At 45.4% G+C, this 22500-nt stretch overlaps 2 protein-coding genes across 3 annotated transcripts in view; both read left to right on the top strand.

Annotated features, from left to right (window-relative positions):
• The first annotated feature begins 5094 nt into the window (after positions 1-5094).
• tssk6 (testis-specific serine kinase 6) lies at positions 5095-8097 on the top strand. Its single transcript, XM_086287587.1, has 2 exons — positions 5095-5403; positions 6991-8097. Exons 1-2 carry the CDS (start codon positions 5152-5154, stop codon positions 7663-7665), a joined length of 927 nt encoding a protein of 308 aa, XP_086143713.1. The 5' UTR covers positions 5095-5151; the 3' UTR covers positions 7666-8097.
• A 1904-nt stretch (positions 8098-10001) lies between these two features.
• The window catches only part of hdgfl3 (HDGF like 3), a 12798-nt gene continuing 299 nt past the window's right edge, over positions 10002-22500 (top strand). The window contains exons 1-6 of one of the 2 annotated variants that reach the window (XM_086287674.1): positions 10002-10307; positions 13191-13267; positions 14564-14702; positions 14796-14957; positions 17855-17984; positions 19407-22500. The exon at positions 19407-22500 is cut by the window's right edge and continues 299 nt beyond it. In XM_086287674.1, coding sequence (XP_086143800.1) covers positions 10224-10307; positions 13191-13267; positions 14564-14702; positions 14796-14957; positions 17855-17984; positions 19407-19474 — 660 coding nt within the window. In that variant the 5' untranslated portion in view covers positions 10002-10223 and the 3' untranslated portion in view covers positions 19475-22500. Of the gene's footprint in view, positions 10308-13190; positions 13268-14563; positions 14703-14795; positions 14958-17854; positions 17990-19406 lie in introns of both variants that reach the window. The other variant, XM_086287719.1, reaches the window with a different exon arrangement.

Here is a 22500-nt window from a genome sequence, read left to right as displayed (position 1 = left end):
GAAGCCATCGCAAAAGCACCCGAAACATGCACATTTAATGACCAACCACCAGGGGGCGATAGCTGCAAAGGGCCTTTCACATAGAAGTCTGTGAGCGCAGTCACTGATTTTATGTCATGTTGAATAAAATGTTAGTAATTTTGTAAACTGTGGTCATTCTAAGAGCCAGGCAGGATGATTACGCAGCGTTCACTCGTAACACCGCGGGTGGCGTCTGCGGTTAAACCACACATGGACAAAATACAGCCCAACATCCTCATCCTATTTCATTCCACTCCATCCTGCGATTCTGCGATCCGTGATGTCATCTTCGACCTGTGTCATTTTCATGGCACATGTAATAAATCTATTTATATTTATTTTTAATGCACTGATATAATAGATATGAAAAAAATTACAAGCAGACTGTTTTACAATAGCCGTCTTTCATACAAAAGCTTCTTGGTTTTCAAACAATGACTGAAGTTCATTCAGCTGTTGAGAGCCTGGCCGAGTCAGAGGAGCAGTAACGAGAAATTATTAATAACTCTGCATAACAACCTTTAGTTTGTTACTAGTAAAACTTCAGTCTGTTTGCAGGTTTTTATCACTTCCTGTTTTATTTTGGTGTGTCGTTTTGTGTCCGAATGATGACATGTGGTGGAGTTTAACTTCATAGATTTTGATGATTATTCCACATGAATCCTGATTTTGATGCCATATATTCAAATATTAAAATGTGCTGATCAAAGAGAAAGCTTGTTAGACTAACTGCAAAACTAACACATTATGTGAGGGGGGTTGTGTGTCTTTCACACACACACACACACACGTATTTATCCTAACTCATGTCCCCTTTGTGCGAGAGATCTGATGCACCATGTTGAGCCTCTTTGTAGACACACGACTCTTCTGTCCCTCACACACACACACACACACACACACACACACACACACACACACACACACACACACACACACACACTCTGAAGCTCAGTGGGCTGCGAATGCGATGTGAGCGGATGTGAAAAGTATCGCTGGTGTAGTCGCACACTTCCAGCGAGCAGCTCGGCGGACAGACACCCGTACCAGATGCTGAGCGTGCCCTGGGCTCAGAGGCATCACTGCGAGGGGGAAAGCCAGTGCGGGGAAATAAGCACCTGTCATGTGCCAACTGAAGTGTTAAGTGCACAAATTGTGGAGGCGAGGGTAATGTTTCCGCAGGGGTGACAGCTCTGGGTCTGGGTGCCATGTCAGGGCCTGGCATATCATGCAGAGCCCCCACCACCACCCTCGCACCCCCTTGCCTCCTCGCCTCCCCTCCAGCCCATCCCCAGCCCCCCTGCTCACCGAGGGGCACAATGGCAACTATTATTTACTGGATGTCTGCCTCATTTCCACATATTCATCCTGGCCGGGCTTCGCGGGGCCACGGGGTTGCGTCGGCCCCCTCTCCCGCCCCTCGTGTCGTTGCTGAGGGGCGGCAGTGGCAAAACAATCTCTGGCGAGCATTTAGATCATTTATTTAGAGCGCCGGGTGTCAGCCGCAAACCAAATTGCCCACATTTGTGCGGCGGGGTCTTCGGCTCACGCCTTTCCCTTCAGGTTGTGAGCCGTGGAAGGTGCATCAGGCGGGGTGTCAGAGGGCTTCTTCACAAACTAACATTAATGCCACATGAAGGTCTTTCTGTGAACAGTGTGAAAGTGCAAAATGTATGATAAATTGAGCGTGCCGGGGGGGCTTCGTGGCTGTGAAGTGCTGTGGCCGGTCGCAGGCATTGTTATGACTGTGGCTATTTAGGATCATGGGAGTTGACAGTGCGCTACTGGCAGCCATAGAAGCCAGATTTATCCGGGTGTTTGTGCACCGACGAGCAGCAGAGAGAAAGTTTTGCAACATTTCGAATTAAACACAACTTCAAGGACGCTGTAAAAAGCTGTGACCCCGGCCGCCTAATGCTATTAGTTTTAAAAGCCTAACCCAACAACGTGACAGCACCTTGGAAAGGCTTTTCGTACCACCACCTGTTGTCAAGGTGTTGGCAGTGGGGGCGTGTGCAGAGCAAGTAAGGAGTAAGTGAGTGTGCTTGGAGAAAAATAGCTGCAGAGAGGGGGAGAAGGCAGGTAACCACTGCGGCCTAATGGCTTCCTGATGGGGAAACAGCGCTACATGACATCGGCTCAGCAGTCCACAAATATCTGCAGGAGACAGATGCGAACCATGTGATGCAAAGCAGGACAGCCGGTCCGTCGCTTGTCTTTGCCTTTGCTGCCACCTGCAGGTCAGGCTGCAGTCAGAGCGGATACAGAGACGTAATCGATCCCGCCGGGCTTCAGCATCTGTCATCGCTCACATGCAAATACACCATGCACACATTTATTATTTTTAACTGTCTCCACACAAAACATGTTACACAAATGAAACCTCAGCTCTTCCTTCTGAAGCAGCTGCTTGCTTCTTGTCGCCATCTGCTGGAAAACTCTGTGAAACACAGGATTTACTGGAACAGTGACTCACGGACCTCATGAAAGTACCAATATGATCAAATGCAATAAAAATGTCTGCACAGACGTCCCAGCTTCCCTCTGATGTCTCCGGCTGAGCTTCAGGCTGACAGTTACTGCACAGTTTACAGTTTACAGTCAGGGAGAAAAAACAAAGTTATCCCAAATCAGTTTGGAAGAAAAATTAGAAGCAAAAAGTAAAAACAGGATCCTTGTTCTCACCCTGCAGCTGAGGCGAGTTTTTAGTCGAGATTTGAAGACTGTTGGTGAGGCAGAAGTCCTGATCCAGAGAGCGAGGACCTCCAGAGTCTGCAGCTGTGAAAGCTCTGACTGTCAGTCAGGGCAAAGAGAGCAGCGTCGTCAGTAATCAGCAGCAACCCCATGCAATGAATCACAGGTAGCCTGTGCAAAGAAGCCAGCAGGTCAAATATGTTTGTGTTTCCAGTCACAATAATTGTGTCTTTGCTGCTAAAGTGTTTAAAAAAGTCTGAGTCAGGAGAAGCTGGCTGTGATGCTAGATTTTATCTACAAATTCAGTTTCAAAGACGAATCAAACATAACACAGGAGCTAATGAGGTTGAAGCCTGAGCCTGACTAAAAAACTGGATTTCATCTTTATTTACTCTTGTTGAAGGTGAGAAAAACTGGGGTTATTTTGAGTACTCAGCTACAGTCCTGGCAAGACTTCTATGAGCCAGATGTGGCCTTGAAGTTCCAGCATACCTGACATCTGGCCCCGTGGGCGAGTTTATCAGACTGAGTTAGCACTGCGAGTTGAAGCCAAACGTGGCCTAACGAAAGCTGCAGATGTGCCACATACCCATCAGCCTTCACAAACATCCACCAGTCAGATACAACATCTTCAAAAACTGGCCATCAAGGCAGCAGGAGGTGCAATAAATACGGCAGATAACAATAAAGAAACATCGTTAATCACACGTCAAACAAAACAGCAGGTCGATTTTCTGCAATCATAAACAAATATCCTTCATGTTTTCGATGCACGTATGAGCCGATCCAGCAGCACAGATGTGTCTGATATGTTTTGAATGTTGGCTAACACTTAATAATAACCATGAGTAACAAATGGTAAATGCTTATTAACAATCAGTTAACAATAAATAACTCTTAACAGCAAAATAATAATTAAAACTGTTTCCTAACTAGTAAATAGCAGGTGTGTAGCTACCTGCAGCTTTACATTTACCAGCAGAGATGGGCAGTACTGTAATCTGATTACTTTTTTCAAGTAACTTGTAAAGTAAGGGATTACTATTGCAAAAACGGTAATTAGATTACCGTTACTTTCCCGTAGGAACGCTGCGTTACTGCGTTACTAAAACCGTGATTTTTTGCGAGAATGTCTCATGACAGTGACGTAAGCGAGTGCGACGTTCTGACAACAGCTGTGTGCAGATCAACAATGGATCATATATCAAGTGCAGAGAGAGTATGAGCGTGCAGCGTTTAAAGCCTGGAAGTACTGACCTTACTTTGAGTTTGATTCCATAAAAAGTGACAAAAACATTAGCGTCCATCGTGCGTGGGAAGAAAACTTCTTTTTACAGCGAAAAAACCCCTAAACTTCCAACAAGCACCGAGTAGCTACGACGTAATGGGAAACTCACAGAGAAACTCGCAGATTCTTCCACTGACCGCGGCACACCTGCACCAGGGTAAACCTCCGCCTGCTCCACTCCTGCTTTACAGGTGAAAATAGAGCAACAGGACCGCTGAGTCTTTGACTTTATTTATTTTCTGCTGTGTTTTACTTGCATCTATTTGAAAGACTGAGTGTAAACACAAAAAACATTTTATTTTATGAGCTGGAATGTGCAGAAAATAGGTTTAAATGTTAAACTAATTTCTTCCAGTCAGAGAATGTTGCATATAATTAAATTTTTGCTTGATGCATAAAGTTAAAAGATTAAAACTAATAAAACAAGTTTTAAAAAGAGACTTTTCCATTTGATTACATTTTGTATGATGGATTATGCAGAAAAAGTAGAATTGGGCTGAAAGATCTATCACTTTATCACCTATTCAGGGTGTAAATCGTGTTTTTAAAAAGTAACTAAGTAACTAAGTAATTAATTACTTTTGAAAATAAGTAATCAGTAAATTAATGGGGTTACTTTTTGGGGGAAGTAATCAGTAATTAGTTACTGATTACTTTTTTCAAGTAACTTGACCAACACTGATTACCAGTACTCTGATCATCTGAACATATATTGTAACAGGATGATATGTAGAGTTTAGTTTTTCATTGTTAACAGTGACACAGCTGTTATATCATAGCTCTATAAATACAGTGACATGAACGATAAAGTTTTCACACGAGTCTCTGCCGTCACACCGACTGCTTCCATAGGAGTAAGAGTCTAAGTAACGTGCTGCTCATCAGACGGTTGGTTTAGTTTGAGCTATAAAAAAAAGTCTTCCCATCAGTGGGCATCACATCTAATCCACCCCAAGGTCAAACAGACCCTCCGATACTCAAACACAACCTGTTATAATTAAGTTTGTTATTTCTGCTCTTGGTTCCTCTGTCATGTGACTGGAAAGTTCTAAGAATCAGGTGTTCTAGAAAGTGATGTCATAAAGGCAGTTCACTGAAAACTAAACCGGCATCATAGAGTCACAGCTAACTCTGCAGCCACAGCCACCATGGACAAACGCTTCATGGAGAGTCGTGGTTACCAGTATAAGGGCAGACTGGGACAAGGCATGTTCGGTGAAGTTGTGAAAGCATACTCAACCCAGATGAAAAAAATGGTCGCCATAAAAGTCACTGACATAAGTAAATGCACCTCTGTTTACATTGAAAAGTTCCTTCCTCATGAAAAAGGCGTCCTGGAAACTTTGGATCATCCCAACATCGTTAAGACTCACGAGATCTTTGAGTCGCCCAAAGGAACGGTAAGACATTCGTGCTCTCTGCTGTTTTAGCGTCACGCTGAGCTCTGCTGCTACAAAGACAGCACAAACAAGTAAAGGTCGTGGTTTATTCTAGTGACCAGCAGGGGGCGACTCCTCTGGTCAGTAAACACTTAACTTCTTGGGTTTTGGAGCAAGAAATGACCAGATTTGGACGAGTGGGGGGAGTGCTGAGTGTTCAGCTAATTAGAGCTCAGTAAGATCCAAATAAAATCCTCAAATTTCACTCAAACTGGAGCGCAGACTTCCTGGACAGTCTGTTAGTACGATAACCTCACAGAGCCTGCCAGTGTCTGCTCACGGTCACATTCACAGATGCTTTGCATGGATGCAACACGTCTGACTGCTTATTAGTTTGTATTTACTGCAAAAGACACAGGAGTTAAAATATAATCAATCCAAGTCGTCTTTAATCCAAAACTATTTTAAGATAATTAACCTAAAGCTTCTCTTACTGCCGTTATTTGCTGATTCTTGATTCGCAAATAACGACACAGGAGGCTGTAGCCACCAGCTACAGCCTCCTGTGTCGCCATCCACCTGTCTGTCAAAGAGGCCACGCCCCTAAAATGGCAGACTTTAAGTCTTAATACGATTTTAAAACGGGAGTTATATAAACCTTCTGCCTGTAGTTGTTCTGAAGGTGAAGTTATCTACAGAGATCAGAACAGTTTGTGTATCAGGCTGCAAACATGGTTACTTCTGCTGTAAAGTTTTAATATGGGAGTCTATGGGGACTGACTCACTGCTGCCTCTGCTGGACATTAGAGGAACTGCAGGGATTCCTGCGTGGTTCATCATCTCAGGCATTAGTTTTAATTCTTATTGCATGGCTCATACTTTTGATTATTAAAGCTGGCCACCACTGTTCTATGTTTATAATATGGCTACACGAGTATAGCTCACTCGATGCATCTGCTACATGTCTAATAACAAGTAATTACTAGAAATCCAACACAAACAACACCGATCAACATTTAGACCAACTACTGATGGACGGGTTTCATCAGCTTACCTCGGTTAGTGTTGATGTTACGACCATGAGTGTGGAAGTGGGTCAGGAGCAAAATGTCACTAACTGTGATCTTTGCTGATTAGTTGGGACAAGTGATTCATTAGGAAGCCATTTCTGTTATCTATTTAAGTTGTAAAATATGGTTTCTCACCCAATAAATGGAAATTATGGCCCTGATACCCTCCCCGCCTGCTTTAGTCTCACCTACACTCTGATACAGACAGCTGGAGACTCATCCTTCTTATACTTCTTTGAGTTGATGCTTTGTAATGTAAAGTCTCAGAAGACTAGCAGGGACGCAGACGTCCACGCCGACCTTCACGCTCTCCATCTAATAACGAATTGTCAGTATAATGGAGGCCTGATGAGGGTGTCTGTCTGTGGAGCGTCGGAGCACGCTTGCACCTCTGACGCATCAGGCTTGTTTGATGATAGCGAGCTGAAATAATACGATTAGGGTCATAAATGAGCGCGCTGGGTCACCTGATGGTCACCGCTTGTGTTGTTAGATGAGAATTTCTGGATTTATTTCTCTGTATGCTTCCATGTCGCAGGTCTACATGGTGATGGAGCTCTGTGTCAAAGGAGACCTCCTAAATTACATCAACAGCAAACTGGCCTTACCAGAGCGCTTCAGCCACAAGCTTTTCTCCCAGCTGTGCAGGGCAGTGGAGTATCTTCACAGCAGGAACGTGGCCCATAGAGACCTGAAATGTGAAAACCTGTTCCTGGATGCAAAGTACAACCTCAAAGTGGGCGACTTTGGTTTAAGCAAGACGCTGACGTATGTGGACGGTCGGGTCGTGCTGAGCAGAACCTTCTGCGGGACGTCGTTGTACGCAGCCCCAGAGGTTCTGCACAGTATTCCTTACGACCCCAAAGTGTCAGATGTGTGGAGCATGGGCGTTGTGCTCTACATGATGCTGTACGGCTCGGTGCCCTTTAACTGCTCCAACGTTAAAAAGCAGGCGCAGCTTCAGAAGAAACGCCGCTTTAACTTTCCGAAGGATCCTCCAGTTTCCCCAGAGGCTAAAGACCTGATCCGAAGAATTCTGCACCCCATCGTGGAGCAGCGGCTGAAGGTCAGCGACATATTAGCGAGCGCCTGGGTATCAAAGGAACCGGTGGAGAAGTGTGACAGGGCCTCCACATCTGCTGCAGCGACGCCACCTGTAGGAAGCAGCTGGGATGCAGAGGAAGGACCGTCAGCTCCACGCACAGACAGATAACCTCACATGAACATCTGGAGTCTGTGAAACACTGAATAAATAAACCTTCTCTAACCAGGTGCAGCTTTTTGTTGTTTTGTTTTTTTAATTTATTGTACATATATACTTCTGTCTCTTAAAAGTTTTCTTTTCACTTGTACTGAACACATTTGCATACAGTTTTCATTGTTCGAAAGCACAATAAAGATTCTGATTCTTCTGAGTTTCCACACATCAGGAAGACCTGCCAGGCATAAAACAGGCTGCAAGTATTACATTAAACAGGACACATTAAAGACATTTATATGAAAGATGGATTTAGCCGGTATTGTTTTTAGTGTTTTGGCTGATCAGGACTATCTCGGCTGGTTAACACACAGGCCCTGATGCCTGCAAACAGAAGGGTGGACTTCCTGTCAGTTAAGGTAGTTGAAATAAGTCACAGACTGTATATAGAAGATGGACGTAATCACCATTACACCAGCAGAGCTGAAATTAAATACCAAAACTGCAGTTCCTCTAACGTCCACCTGAATCTGATCACTCTGAGGGAATGAAAGACATCATCAATAAAGCAGAGTGGAGCCTGCATTTGAATCCAGAGAAGCAGAGCATCAGATTTATCTTAAACTAGCTTCAGTTAAACTACAACCAAAGAGAAGCTAACATCTCGTCTTCACCGAAGCTCCTGAGCCAATGCACCAAAACCATGTCAAACAGGAAGTTACAGTGTGGAGCTGTGATAGGTCCACAGAGAAATCCAGACAGAGTTTGCAACACTCCTCAAAACTGCACAAAAGCCAAAAGATGAAACCTGAAGCAAAAAGCTGCAGAGAGGTTAAAGCTAGAATGTTAGATTGCACTTTCATGAGGAACTTTCGTTTATGTATGTGTGCAAAGCCAGATCTTCGTCTTTACATGGAAAGAAGAATCCAGCTGCAGTGTTTGGAGGAAAGCTGAGACTGAAGGAGTCACCTGGATGATGATGACCTGTACACCTCCAGGACACTGCGGCGTGCAGCTCGGATCTCAGCTGACCCTTCTCACCCTGGACACAGTCTGTTTGACCTGCTCCCCTCAGGCAGGAGGCTCCGGTCCATTCGCACCAGAACCTCTCGCCATAAGAACAGTTTCTTCCCCTCTGCTGTTGGACACATGAACAATAACCACATGACTGTTCCCACCACTAACACATGACCCTACGCTGTGTCACTGCATCATTCCATGTTTGCACTGATCACCACCTGCACTCATGTATATATCTTTCTACGTAGCACTTTTAATTCTTATTCTTACTTTTATTTTTTTCATGTCTATTTAAGCGTAATTTATGACAGTATGTTTGCACTGAAGCACCGCAGCAATTTCCTAATGTTGTAAACCTGCTCAACATTTGGCAATAAAACCCTTTCTGATTCTGATTCTGATGAACGTTTCTCCCACTGAAAACATCCAGATGAAAAGAATCAACTTTTGGGAATTTACTTACCTGGATTATTGAGCATGACTCAAGACATTTAAAAAAATAATAATTTACTAATCTTTTTTCATATTCACAAACGTAAGGTTAACAGAAAACTAAATTTCCTCAATTTCTTGATGGAATTCGACAAATATACTGACACCATCAAACATTCCTCTAATCACAAAGCAATTACGCCGTTATTAGTCTGCTTAAATTAAATATTCAGAGGCGTAATTAATGCGAGGCTCTGTTTTTTGTCTGCTTTTTGTTCGCTCTCCCTGCAACATCCATATTTTTTCTTCTGTGTTAAGCTTCTGAAATTATTTTGTAGAGTACATATTTTATTTAATCTTTGTGGTGCTGAGGTAGGCAGCACGGTGGCACGGTGGTTAGCACTGTTGCCGCACAGCAAGAAGGTCCTGAGTTCAATTCCAACATCAGGCCGGGGTCTTTCTGTGTGGAGTTTGCATGTTCTCCCCGTGTTTGCGTGGGTTCCCTCCGGGTACTCCGGCTTCCTCCCACCGTCCAAAGACATGCAGCTTGTGGGGATAGGTTAATTGGATAATACAAATTGTCACTAGGTGCGAGTGGTTGTCTGTCCCTGTGTGTTGGCCCTGCGACAGACTGGCGACCTGTCCAGGGTGTACCCCGCCTCTCGCCCTATGACAGCTGGGATAGGCTCCAGCGCCCCTCGCGACCCTGAAAAGGATAAGCGGAAGTGAATGGATGGATGGATGGTGCTGAGGTAGCTACTGCTCTTGTTCCTTTATCAAATAAAGTTGATTAAAAAAATAAAAACATTTCCAGCTGACGGGTATTTAACCGGAAGTGTTTGCTGGGGACGTTCGAGCAGCAGTGCCGTTTTTATTCTGAAGGCCGGAAGTCGAGTCTTTCCCCCGCTGTGGCTCTCCGCGCTTCTTACGCTTCTTACGTAGGCCATTCCCGCCGCGTTTACGGCCGCCTCCGAGGGTAGCGGCAGCCCCGTCAGTCAGGCCCGTTTTCCGCCTTTCTTTAATTATTTCTGTCGGTGTGACTGCGGCGGGTAAACACTCCGATGGTCGTTGAGCCCGCGCGGCACTGAAGGACTGCACAGGCTCGGAGCTCCACCGCAGACATGGCTCGCCCTCGGCCGCGGGACTACAAGGCAGGAGATTTGGTTTTCGCGAAGATGAAGGGATACCCGCACTGGCCGGCCAGGGTGAGTCTGGGCTGGGAGCGCGGGAGGCGGGGTCGGTGCGCGCGGTCCTGCCGCTGCTGCGGGAGCGGAGCCGCATTTCTCTGCGCATTTGCGGCCCCGGGCAACGTCCGTGTGCGGGCATCTTACACCGAGTTCGGGGCCCTTAGCAGGGCTCCATTTTCTGCGAAACTGCGCTTCTCTCCCAGCTTCGCACTGCGTGCGTGCGTGCGCGCGCGTGTTTTAATGTGGTTGTGATGTTAAACCTGCACATGACCTCAGGTAACCTCGCTCACGCGCCGTGTTTCTGTCGGCTTCTCGCTGCTGTCCCACATCACTAAAACGAGCCCGTGCTTCAAACACGGCTCGTGTATACCTGTACGTATACCTGCCACTCACGCAGCACGAGTGACCCACGGCTCCTGCAAGTCCTCACATGACTGCGTTCACATAATGCACGAATGCAGATTTATTTTCCTGCAGTCAGGAGTGACTGTGGACACCTGTGCACACCTGTGCTCACCTGGTGATGCTCAGGGACCGTGTGCAGGATGCTGATCGTTTCAGATAAAGTCTAAGAGAGAAAGTTTGGACCCTGTCAGGATGGTTTTGCTGTTTGAGGTTTTATCAAAGGTTCTTTTAGAAAATGTGAGATAAAATCCTGACAGCAGGTTCAGGATGTTACTGACGTGATGGGCTCCTACAGTGCTTCAGCTTCCACCCTGCAGAAGGTGCAGCGAAGCACAGCGACATTTGTTATGTCCTCTAAAGTTTAGGAATATTTGACTGTAAAAGTGGATGAACGGGACACGCTCCACCCAAACTCCTGTCACTTCACAACAGAAGCTCTGATTCACGTCAGACTCGGTGTGTCAGTGGGCAGGAGGTTCCTCCATGCACAAGCAAAGTTTAAACACAGAAATGATTCATATATGAGAGCATGTATGGATTCATCTCCTCTTAGAGAGGTTTGACTCGGATTGCCAGAGGAGCACCGACCCATTGGAAAGCTCTGACTGTACTGAAGGGTGGCTGTGGCTCAGGTGATGCAGCAGGGCAATACTAATCAGAAGGTTGCTGGTTCAGTCCCAGTCTGCTCTAGTTGACATCTGGTGCATCCATCAGAGTATGGATGTTAGAGCATGAAAAATGTGCTCTGAGTGCAGAAGTACTCGCTATACAAGAATCAGACCACATATAACATGTGGCTGTATCAGGTAGACATTTAAAAATGTACGATGTGGTTGAGTAGTGATCAGCTGATGGATAATGGCACAGAGAAAAACATTTCACTCTAACTTCCAATGGGCTGTTTCTCTAAAGCACGGGTGTCAAACATACGGCCCGGGGGCCTGCGAAAGTGTCTGTGATCTAACAGCACGGCCTCATACCTTTGAATGGTTCTAGTTAGATGGGTTCTTGGTCCTGGGTGGAGGACTTCTCCATCAGTGTCCTCAGACCGCAGGTACTTTACTCACAGCATGTTTTCAGGAAGCTCATCTGTTTCTAATCTGACAGCACTCACATATCATTTATTGTATTTTTTATCCTCCCTACTTGTTTATCCATCTCCTGCTGTTTGTCCGAGTCATTGCAGTCTAAGCCGCAGCGCTTCAAGCTCCCCGCCCACCTCCTCCACCTCACCGAGGCATTCCCCACCCGGCAGATTTTATTTACACAGCACCAAATCACAGCAACAGTCGCCTCAAGGTGCTTTATACTGTAAGGTCGACCCTACAATAATACATACAGAGAAAAACCCAACAATCATATGAGCCCCTATGAGCAGCACTTTGGCGACAGTGGGAAGGAAAAACTCCCTTTTAGCAGGAAGAAACCTCCAGCAGAACCAGGCTCAGGGAGGGGCGGGGCCATCTGCTGTGATTGGTTGGGGTGAGAGAAGGAAGACAGGATAAAGAGAGACAGAGGTTAATAACAAGCATGAATCAGTGCAGAGAGGTCTGTTAACACGTAGTGAGTGAAGGAGAAATAATCTCCCCAGCGTGGCCTGGGTCTGCCCCAGGGTCTCACCCCCGACATGCCCAGAACACCTCACCTGTGAGGCTTCACGCTCTGAATCACCTCCCCATCGTGGTGGAGGAGTTTGTGTGCCTTAGTCCCAGGTGAAGAGTTCACCTTCAAGGTGGCTGTAGCTCAGGAGGTAGAGCTGGTCACCCACTGATTGGAAGGTTGGTGGTTCGATCCCTGGCTCCTCCAGCCTGCATGTCAAGCATCCTTGGGCAAGATACTAACCTGAACTTGCTCTCCGATGCGTCCATCGGAGTATGGATGTCGTTAGAAAGCACTATGTATAGAGCACGTGAATGAGGCATGTTGTATGCCTCATTCACGTGCTCTATAAGAATCAGTCCATTCCACCGTTGCCCTGTGAAGCATCAACATCATGATTACCCTGCTCGGGGAGGGTATGGCGCTCTGTGGGGACAGCCTAAAGAAGCATCATCACTGCCCACAGGAGGCGCTGTGGGGACCGGGGGTTGGATCTACATGTATTTAATTTTAGCTGCTGAAAATTGTTTAAAACTATCATTTAAAGTAGTGTGAAACTCCTCTCTAATGAAACATAAGTAGTTTCAGCGCCTTGCTTCATTCGTTTCTCTTTGTAAGTCCAACACGCTGTTTTATAACCAAATGCTCGTTTTGTTTTTATCTCTGTTTCGTGTCTGTCGTATTTCCTGTAAGAGAAATTTCTTCATTGAAACTCATGAATGTGTTAAAAATCCTCACAGATAGAAACGATGCTTCTGTAACTGTTACGCTGCTGTATAAATACAGTTTGTTGTTGTTTTCATCCTACCTCCTCCAACACGCTGACCTCTCTCCAGGCTTCTGTGACCTCGGTTGGTCATCGCTCTGATAAATATTCACTTTCTCTCTCTGCTTCAGATTGATGAGCTTCCTGAAGGAGCTGTCAAGCCACCTGCCAACAAATACCCCATCTTCTTCTTCGGGACCCATGAAACGTACGCACCTTTTTATTTTTCAGCTTGTGTTTACGAGGCAAGCAGCAGCTGCAGCGCTCGGGTCCACGGGCCGGGAATCACGATATTTGATCCGAAATAAATCCAGAGCATAAACTCAAACTGGCGTTTGGCCTCCTACGGAGGGCGGTCCGTGGAAATCGGCTGCGCAGGAGTTAAAATGTGTGTACACTCATATCCATGATATTAGCAGATTTATCGATTCATTGGCGTTTGTCTCGCTTTAACGTTCCAGATGATTTGAATTATTTACATGCTGGCTGTTTTTCTGCAGGAATTTTGACCTTTCCTCAAAACAAAACCACCAGAACTTTAATAAAACTCCAGCTGAGAAAGTTTTTAAAGTCTATGTTTATTTACTGCAGCATATAATAAAAATAATACCAGAATGTAATTGTATAGAGCATGAAAGCATATGAACATGATGCACAGACCTTACAGGTAACACAGACTGGCTTTATACTGCTGCGTAGCTTCATCTGTAAACACGTATACAGATGTTTTTGTTTATTTTCAATATTTTGTTGTACTTGTTACAAGGACAATAAAAATATTCTGATTTGTGGATCCGTCGTGTTGCTCGACACCTGAAAGATCCCTGGTTTCAACCAGATTCCTGGGATTTAGAATCTCTGGAAGAGCCGCTCCATCCCTGATGAGTCATCTTTGTATATCAGGACATTTATGCTTAATAGCCACACAGTGAAGGAACTGAAAGTTTCAAATGTTCAGAGTTAAAAGATCAACATTTAAACACGGAAACAAAAAGTACTCAAGTACATGTACTTAGTTACTTTCAGTCTGGTGCTATCCATGCTCTCATCCAGTAAGATCAGCCCTGCTCATCACACATGATCACACACACTGTATATAAAAGATGGACATAGATCTGATACTAGCATTGTCTCTGGTGTCCAGCAGGGGGCGACTCCTCAGAAGTCTGAGAAATAAAGAATGAATCTTGACGTTTGTTTTGTAAATAACGGTCCGGTTGGAGTCGGGAAGGAGACGAGGATCAAAAGAGGCAGCGGGCTCCACTGTGTGGTCACGTTCAGCCGTCACGCTCTACAAGTCAAATATTTATGGAGCTTCGTTTTCACTAAACTCAAAAATATCACCAACCGGCGATGGAGCCGTCCAGATTGTCTCCTCAGAGCCTCGTGAAAACGCCGCATGTTCATCAATGAACTTCAGATCATTCAGTAAAGCCGCTCTGGGTGTTTTTAGTTATGATAACAGAAGTAAACCTGTCCGCTTCTTCTTCTGCGTCTTTTTCAGTGCATTCTTGGGTCCAAAGGATCTTCTTCCCTACAAGGAGTACAAAGACAAATTTGGCAAATCCAACAAGAGGAAAGGCTTCAACGAGGGCCTGTGGGAGATTGAGAACAACCCCGGAGTGAAGTTCACCGGCTATCAGGTCAGTGGGCGCTGAAGCTTCAAAGAAAAGCCTTTCACAATAAACATCCTCCTTTCAGCTTTACTAATCAAACGCAGCGTTGTCTGCTCGCAGGCCATCCAGCAGCAGAGCTCGTCGGAGATGGAGGAGGGCGGGAACGCCGCCGATGGCAGCAGCGAGGGCGAAGAGGGCGACTCCGTCGAGGAGGAAGACGACAAGGAGAAACTGAAAGGAGACAAGACCGGGTCCAAACGGAAAAAGACGGCCAGCTCCAAGGTAGCGTCCTGCAGACAGGGGAGTGCGAAACGAGTCTGTGCTCGTTACGCTGCTTGTTTCAGGTTTGAGCAGGAGAGGTCATCAGCTGTGCCGCAGTAATCTGACCTGCTGGGGTCAAATATGTCTGTTAGTGTGAAAAGCTTGAATCAACATGTTCCCACGGGCTCCGACAGCAGGCTGGAAACACGTTTTTAAATGAGAGTGACTCACTGTGGAGCCTCTGCTGGACATTAGTGGAACTGCAGGTTTCGGCGCTACCTCCAGGTTTCAGCTAAAAATCTGAGATGAATCGTCCAGATTTAAAGTCTGCGGCATTATTCTCGCGTTCTCCTGCTCTCCACAAACCCAACAATAAAGCTTTGGTCAGATATTTAAATGGATTTTAAAAGAACATCAGGGAGCTCGGTCTCCCTTCATCGCTGTGAGCACACGCGGTGATGTGGTGAGTGTTGACTCACGTTACTCGCTCGGGACCTAACAGATGATCGGTTTTGTGCTGTTTGAGGAACATTTCATGAAGCAGGGCGACGTGAATGTTTGATTTGTTGATGTTAACAAACGTCTGAAATAAAATCAGCTGATATCTGATGGATGCTGCAGAGGATCACGTGAAAGCCGCGTCGCAGACATCGTTTGAATCTCACGGCTAAATATTTTTTTAATTGCTCAAAATGAGTCTAAACCTTCATCTTTTGCCCTTCATTCACCCAGATGTTTGCCGCCCCCGCAGCAGCGTCTCCGACCTTCCCCGTGTTTTTCACGTCCTCCGTCTTTTGTTTGACCTTTATTCTGGAGGAAAGCTCTCCCTCCCTCTCTCTCTGTGTTACTGTAGTCATGTTTAAGCTGCTGTAAATGGAGGCAGGTTGAAAAAGTCACTCGCATCCTGCTCTTCACCTAGCAACCACAGTTGCCTAGCAACTGGTCTCCATTACACACGGCACATGTGGTGCATCCGAAGGAATGTGCTGCGCTCCCGGGAGCAGCGTGTGTGTGTGGTGTACATGCTTAGACATCTTTGTGAGGACAACACATTGGAAGGCTAGTCCAGGTCCCCACAAGTTTGAGACTCGAAATGTGGTTTTAGTGTCAGGGTTACAGTTAAGTTTAGGGTAAAGGTTTGGATTAGGCGTTCATTTTTGATGGTTAGGTCAGGAGCTCGAGAAGGCATTATTAGAGATGGCACGATACCACTTTTTTATGTCCGATACCGATATCATAAATTTGGATATCTGCCGATACCGATATGAATCCGATATAGTGTTTTTTAATCAACAAAACTGTTTTTTAAATATCTTGCTGCATTTTGTATAAGTTCATACTCAAGTTTAAAACAACAACTACACTAAAGCTATTCTGTTATACCTGTATGCAAAAAAAAATATTTCATAGTTCAGCAATACTGATCAATCTAATAAACTTAAACCTACACCATCCTCCCTATTCTGGTATTTTAAAGAGTACTTAGCGTAAATATTAAGCAACCTAACTAATAGGGTTCCAACTCCCAGCAACAACAAAGATAAATAAATAAAAATAGGGAACCACCCCTCACGCTCCACCTCATGATGCTTAATCGACGTAATCAACCTTAATTTGATGCAGTGTGAAAAAAAATGCACAGAAATCAATTATTTTTCAAGAAATATTAAATAGATTCAACATCTTTCTTCAACAAAATTGCAGACTGCACAGATGGTACCTTCCCAAAGTAAAAAGTACTATAGCTTACTAGGGTATATATATTAGACTTAATAGTTACTATATACAGTAATTGACTTCTATTCATTTTACATCAAATTAAAACTTTGAGTGTCAGATAATTATTTATTAAAAGCTCGACATTTTAAATGAGAATAAGAAAGAAAAGTATGTCTTTGTGCCCCTTTTCCCAGTTAATGCCCTATCGGCCCCCCTGGCTAAACTTTGCTAGATCCGCCCCTGCACAGTTACCAGCGTCAGCTACGTAGAAAAGGATCCTGGTGTAGAAAGTAATATTAAATAAATTCTAACAACAGCTGATCAAGCTTAAACGTGCTGCTGTTGTTCAGCCGCTGGTTTCCTCTTTCTGGTGCAAAGTGGGCCAAAAACAAACTAGAGACACGGAGTCGCGACAGAAAAGCCGATCGTTAAGCAGTTTCATGATTGAAGTAGCAGCAGGAGAGGCAGTCGCTCCATATATCGCTTGTTAAGCTTAACAAGCCTGGGATCGAACCACCGACCTTCTGATTAGTGGCTGACCTGCTCTGCCACCTGAGCTACAGCCACCCCACTATACAACGCAGTTACATAGTTGCAGAATTAGAGATGATTCCCTGTGAGCAGCACTTGGTGACAGTGGGAAAGAAGACGAACAGGAAGTGACCTCTATCAGAACCGGGCTCCGGGAGGGGCTGTCACTGTGATTGTTCTTTGAGTTTTGTTTTTGCTTTGCTGCCTGTTGTATCTGTTATGTCACACAAAGAATTTCATTCATTTCTCTCCATAACCTGATTCATCACTTCTATTAAAATTAGTTGTTTGAGCAGACCTGCCGCTGCAGGCTGCAGTAAGTCTTTGTGGAGCATACAGCCTAATGTTATGTTGTATGCTCCACAACACAACCAACAAAGATGTCCCTCAAGTGTTTCCACTTCTTTGAGCATTTCCTCACATTCATTCATTCGGCAGTCTTCCTCCAGAAATTGGCCTTTGTGGATTTTCACTTTACATATTGCATGTCTGTTTCTGGCGTAGGGTTTCAAAGGGGTTTGCAGTGAGTTGGGTTTTTTTAACCTTCCTGATCCGAGGCTTTTAAAGATATTTGCTCTGATGTTTGGTTGTCCGGTTGAACTGCTCTATGAGCTGAATGTCTTTAACTATGTGTAGTTTGTCTGCTGATGCTCGTTTTCCTGCCTCAGAAATCCTCAAAGCTGTCGAGGATCTCGTCTGGAGAAGACGACCTGGGGAAAGACGAGAAGGATGATGACCAGAAGAGCGGCTCGGAGGGAGGGGACCCTGACAACGACCTCATGCAGAACACCACTGACAGTAAGGTGGGAATAAAAGATGTTAGCACTCAGAGGCAAGAAAGAGGTTCGAGTTATGCATCCAAACTGATAAACAGGGTTTCAGTTGGAAGTGTGCGTTTCAACCCAAACCAAGTTGTTTTTAACCCGTTTTAAATCACTGGGAAACACTGTACACGAATAGAAAAGAACAGAAAAGATTTGTTCTATACATCCTTGGTACAAATTCAAGAAGCCTTCAAATATAAATGCAGACGATGCATTTACCTCTGCTGCTGTGTTTGATGACCGTTCCTCCCTGCTCCACATCAAACAGCTTTTTGATGACTGGGTCAGTTATAAGAGAGTTTCTCTGCCACCGTTTGTGGCACATGAATATTTTTCACTACTCGTGGGCCGTACCTCAGGGAATCCTAAGAAGATATTGAGGAAAAAGGCTGTGGGGCTCTCATTCAGGAGCAGATTGGACGAGCCTCCAGGTCGGAGATCCACCAATTGGACTGGAGCCGTCCCTGGTTTTTGTTGCCAGTTACTCTTCAGGTTGTGGTTGGAAATGCACCCTCCACTGCAGCGTCAGTTTTTCTCGCTGGATGCTCTGGATTCTTACCGCTGTGCCCTCGCCGCTTGCATCGCCAAACCAGTGGCTGATCCCAGCGGCTGGAGAGCAGACAAAGTGTTTGCTGTGAGTCTCACTGCGACCAGCTCGCGCTGACACGTTTTTGTTGGATTGGCCTTCTGAACATTCGCTCCTTTGCCCATAAATCTCGCCCTTAATGAACTTTTAGCCTGAGGTCATCGAATCAAAACCTTTCACTCCCTCACACTGGTTTCAGATCCTGTTGCACCCGGACTGTGGAGTGCACTGCGGAGTTTGGACTCTGTGGAGACTTTTAAGAAGCAGCTAAAGCTTTATTCCACGAAGCTTTTAATTAGACCAAGGCTTAAATGCTTTTATGAGACATTTATGACTGTGTTGTGTTTTGCAACCAGCAATCCAATGTGGTAGCCAACATAGCTGTTCAGCTTTCTTTGTACACTCCATGTGTAGCTGGGTATTGGTCTGACTGCACTGTGCCAAGTGTAAAGTTTGGTGTAGGGTCGGAGTTCAGGAGCTGGGCTCGGCCCTCTACTTCTAATGAAGTCTTCATGCTTTAGCAATCAGAGACACTTTGGACAATTTCATGCTCCCAACTATGTGTGGACGGTTTGGGGATGGCCACTTCCTGTTCCAACATGACTGCGCACCAGTGCAAAAAGCAGGTCCATAAAGACTTGGATGAGCCAGACTGGTGTGGTTGACTGGCCTGCACAGAGTCCTCACAAATGTGCTCCCGCAACAATGGTCAAAAAGCCAATGGATTAGACATGAAATGTGCTGAATGTGAAAGTGCCTGAGACGAGTCTGCTTTAGCTTTTCTGAACACGCTGTCTTTTCCTTCCTCAGAACCAGCTGCTCTTAGAGGAACACTAGAGGGGAAATCGTTGCGCGTAGCTGCGACGTTGGCACGGTGACCCGGCGACATGATTTCTCATCAGCACCACCTGCTGGCTGCCATCGACACCTCCACTTCCTGTTCTTCAGTGTGTGTTTGTATGAAAGATGCACCCTTACTGATGCTGGTATCAGCCTCCACGTTGGTACCAGGCTTGAGACTGGGCATTACGTCACACGGGTTATTTCTCAGCACTCTCACTTAATCCCAGGAGAAGCCTCGAAAATCAACGGCTGAAGGTTGTAATTAGTTTCATGCGATGATTTGAAGGATATTTTAAGTGGCATTAAGTACATGTAAACCTTTAGGAGCTTTGATACCATAATGTGTGTTTTTAATGGAGCTTTATTCTTGATTTGATTTGTTTCTACTCGGCCTGAGGCGACAGCGATGTGTTTTAATTTACTGTGTTTAAGCTTCAGTAGCTGATTTAGGAGCGTAAAGTTTTAGCTTTAGTCCGAACCGTGAACCTCGTCACAGACGGACACGCAGATCTGAGCAACAGCTGCGTTAGCCAATCGGTGTTTGTGATGTCATCACAGAGCGCTCTCCTGCCAACATCGACAACATTTAAAAACCACCGAATATAAATAAATATTTTTTTGTGGTTCAGCGTGTTAATAATAAAAACTTGGATTAGTTACAAAGTGACTGTAAAATATGAACAAATTATTCTTTCGACTATGCAAAAATTAAAAAGTCAAACTAAGCACGTGTTTAAAGATATTTATCAATCAAACCTATAAAGTTAAAGATTTCCTCTATAAATGTGTCTGTTTGAGGGGAAACTGGCAGATAAAAGAAGGCTGCTTTAGACAAACAAGAATAAATATGCCATATTAATTTCTTCACAACAGAAGACGTAGGTATCAGGTAACACCAGCAAGAAAAATATTACTTTTAAACTGTGACAGGAAGTGTGAGCGTGTTTGCACACGTGTGGAATAAATCGGGTCTCCAGTACAGATCAGGCAGCGACCGCGTGCACAGTAAGGCACCTGTCGTTGCTCAGGTGAGCTGGCCAGGTGCTGTGAATGCTTATTGGTTGTGTTAGCATTTTTTCGATGTTGCTGTCCGACTCGTCGAACTGCTCACGTTGATCTCTGCACGTCTTTTGATGACATCAGCAGCAGGGCTCTCTAAATCCTAAATGCTGATTGGCTGAAGCCGATGTTGTTCCAGAGGTGTGATCCAGATGTTGACCACTGTTAAAATGTTCTGTGTTGGTGTTATTGTGGAGGTAGCTAACAGCCCAGCAGAATGAACCTGCTGAAAATTCACAAAAGCACAGAAAAACTCAAAAGTTTCGGCCGGCTCGCTTCGATCTGACTGCACCTTCCGAACAATCAGCAAACAGAGTCAGCTGTTCGTACTGACCCGACCGTCCGAGCTCGCTTTATTCAAAAGGAAACCCCGGTGCAGTCTGACGACAGAGCTGAGCCGTCTGGATTTATTTATTGCTCTGCTGTAGCTAACCAGCTGCGCTCTGTAACCGCAGCGTGGTTTTTGTGGAATTGAATCCATTTTAAAGGATGAATGTAAACAATGGTTAATGAAAGCTAGGCTGACTAAAGCAAACCCAGTATAAGCATTTCTGTCGCGCTGTGCCGGTAACGGTAAATATCTCGGCACATTCAGCGTTAGTTCAACTTTTTTTTATATCAACAAAAAGCTGTAGGCTTCACTGAAACGTCTGTGACTGAAATCAGTGAGAGCTCAGAGGTAACACAACAACATGACCCGTCTGTGTGTTTCTGTGGGTGTCATTCAGGCTCCAGAGTGAACAAACATGATGTGAAACGCCCAGATTTATCTCCTCACACGCTGACGCAGTGCTTGTGTTTTATGTTTGTACGCTCAGGCCTGTAAGTTATTGGATCATTTTGCCTCTACACATCGCAGACTGAGCAGTTTGGAATAAGCTCCTCCCTTTTTAACAACAGCTTTTGTCTGATTGGCTGCAGACTGTATGAGTGAGGGACTCGGACTCATGAGACCACAATCTCCAAATTAAACGATAAGACCCGAGACGCCGACTGACACCATAAGTGTTACTGACCTCCCCTTTTCTCATAGACGTCTATCAGATTGGAGAGATGTCGCCCCCTGGTGATTGTTGGAGAGAATGCAAGTTTAATTCACCCTTGAGTTAAAGCTGCCGTCCACTGTGGTGTGTGTGAAACTGCAGAGCTTGTGTCCACAAACTTACGGTCCTGACCTGCCTCCTGACTAACTGCTGAAAAATGACTTTTTACATGTACTACTTCCTGTAGTTTGTCGCACACAGTAGAAACACAGTAGAAACACAGTAGAAACACAGTATTGGTGCATCTGTGCTTGCTCTGCGACTTGGATGTGATCACAAGGTTCTGAGAACTCGTCCAGAAACGTCACCTGATATAAATTCGGCCCGCTGATATCCAGCATACCTGCTCAGTTTAAATCAGGTGAACTTTTTTGTCGTACCGACCTGTTTCTGGTCCACGCGTCTCCTGCGATGCACGAGGCTCTGTTTAACGTGCTGCAGACCTTTGACCTTTGACACGCTGTCCCAGACACCAAATACCTGAACGCTCGGCGCTTGTTCACAGCGAGTAGTCCAAACCGCAGAGGAGCAGATTAACGACTGGCCTCGTGCTGTGGGCGTTTGGTCCATTGTCAGCGTCTTCTTCCAGCCACCTGATGGCGTTTGCTTCCGCCCGGCAGGGACACGACCTTTTACAGAGACCTGGACATTCTAGCTCATGAGGTATCCAACCAATCTTACCTCCATCTCTGAAACTGCATCCTGCCACTTAAAGAACATCTCCAGACTCGAGCCAGTGCTCTCAGACTTTCAGCCTCTGCAGCTGAAACCTCTATTCATGCCTTTTATCGCCTCCCACCTGGACTACTGTAACGATGCCCCGTTTGGTCGGCCAATCACAGCCCTAGATGAGTTCTGCAGTACGTTCAAAACTTCTCAGCCCCACCCATATGAGCCTCCACTGGCTCACAGTCAGTTCTGCATCTCCTTTAAACCCCTCTCCTCGCCGACACCCCAGC

The sequence above is a fragment of the Aulonocara sp. 'chitande type north' Nkhata Bay genome, linkage group LG1 (genome assembly GCF_057382095.1).
Source record: "Aulonocara sp. 'chitande type north' Nkhata Bay isolate Kocher_YH1m ecotype deep benthic linkage group LG1, A_spYH_male_GT1.1, whole genome shotgun sequence".
Lineage (NCBI taxonomy): Eukaryota > Metazoa > Chordata > Actinopteri > Cichliformes > Cichlidae > Aulonocara > Aulonocara sp. 'chitande type north' Nkhata Bay.
This window is presented reverse-complemented; position numbering and strand designations above follow the sequence as displayed.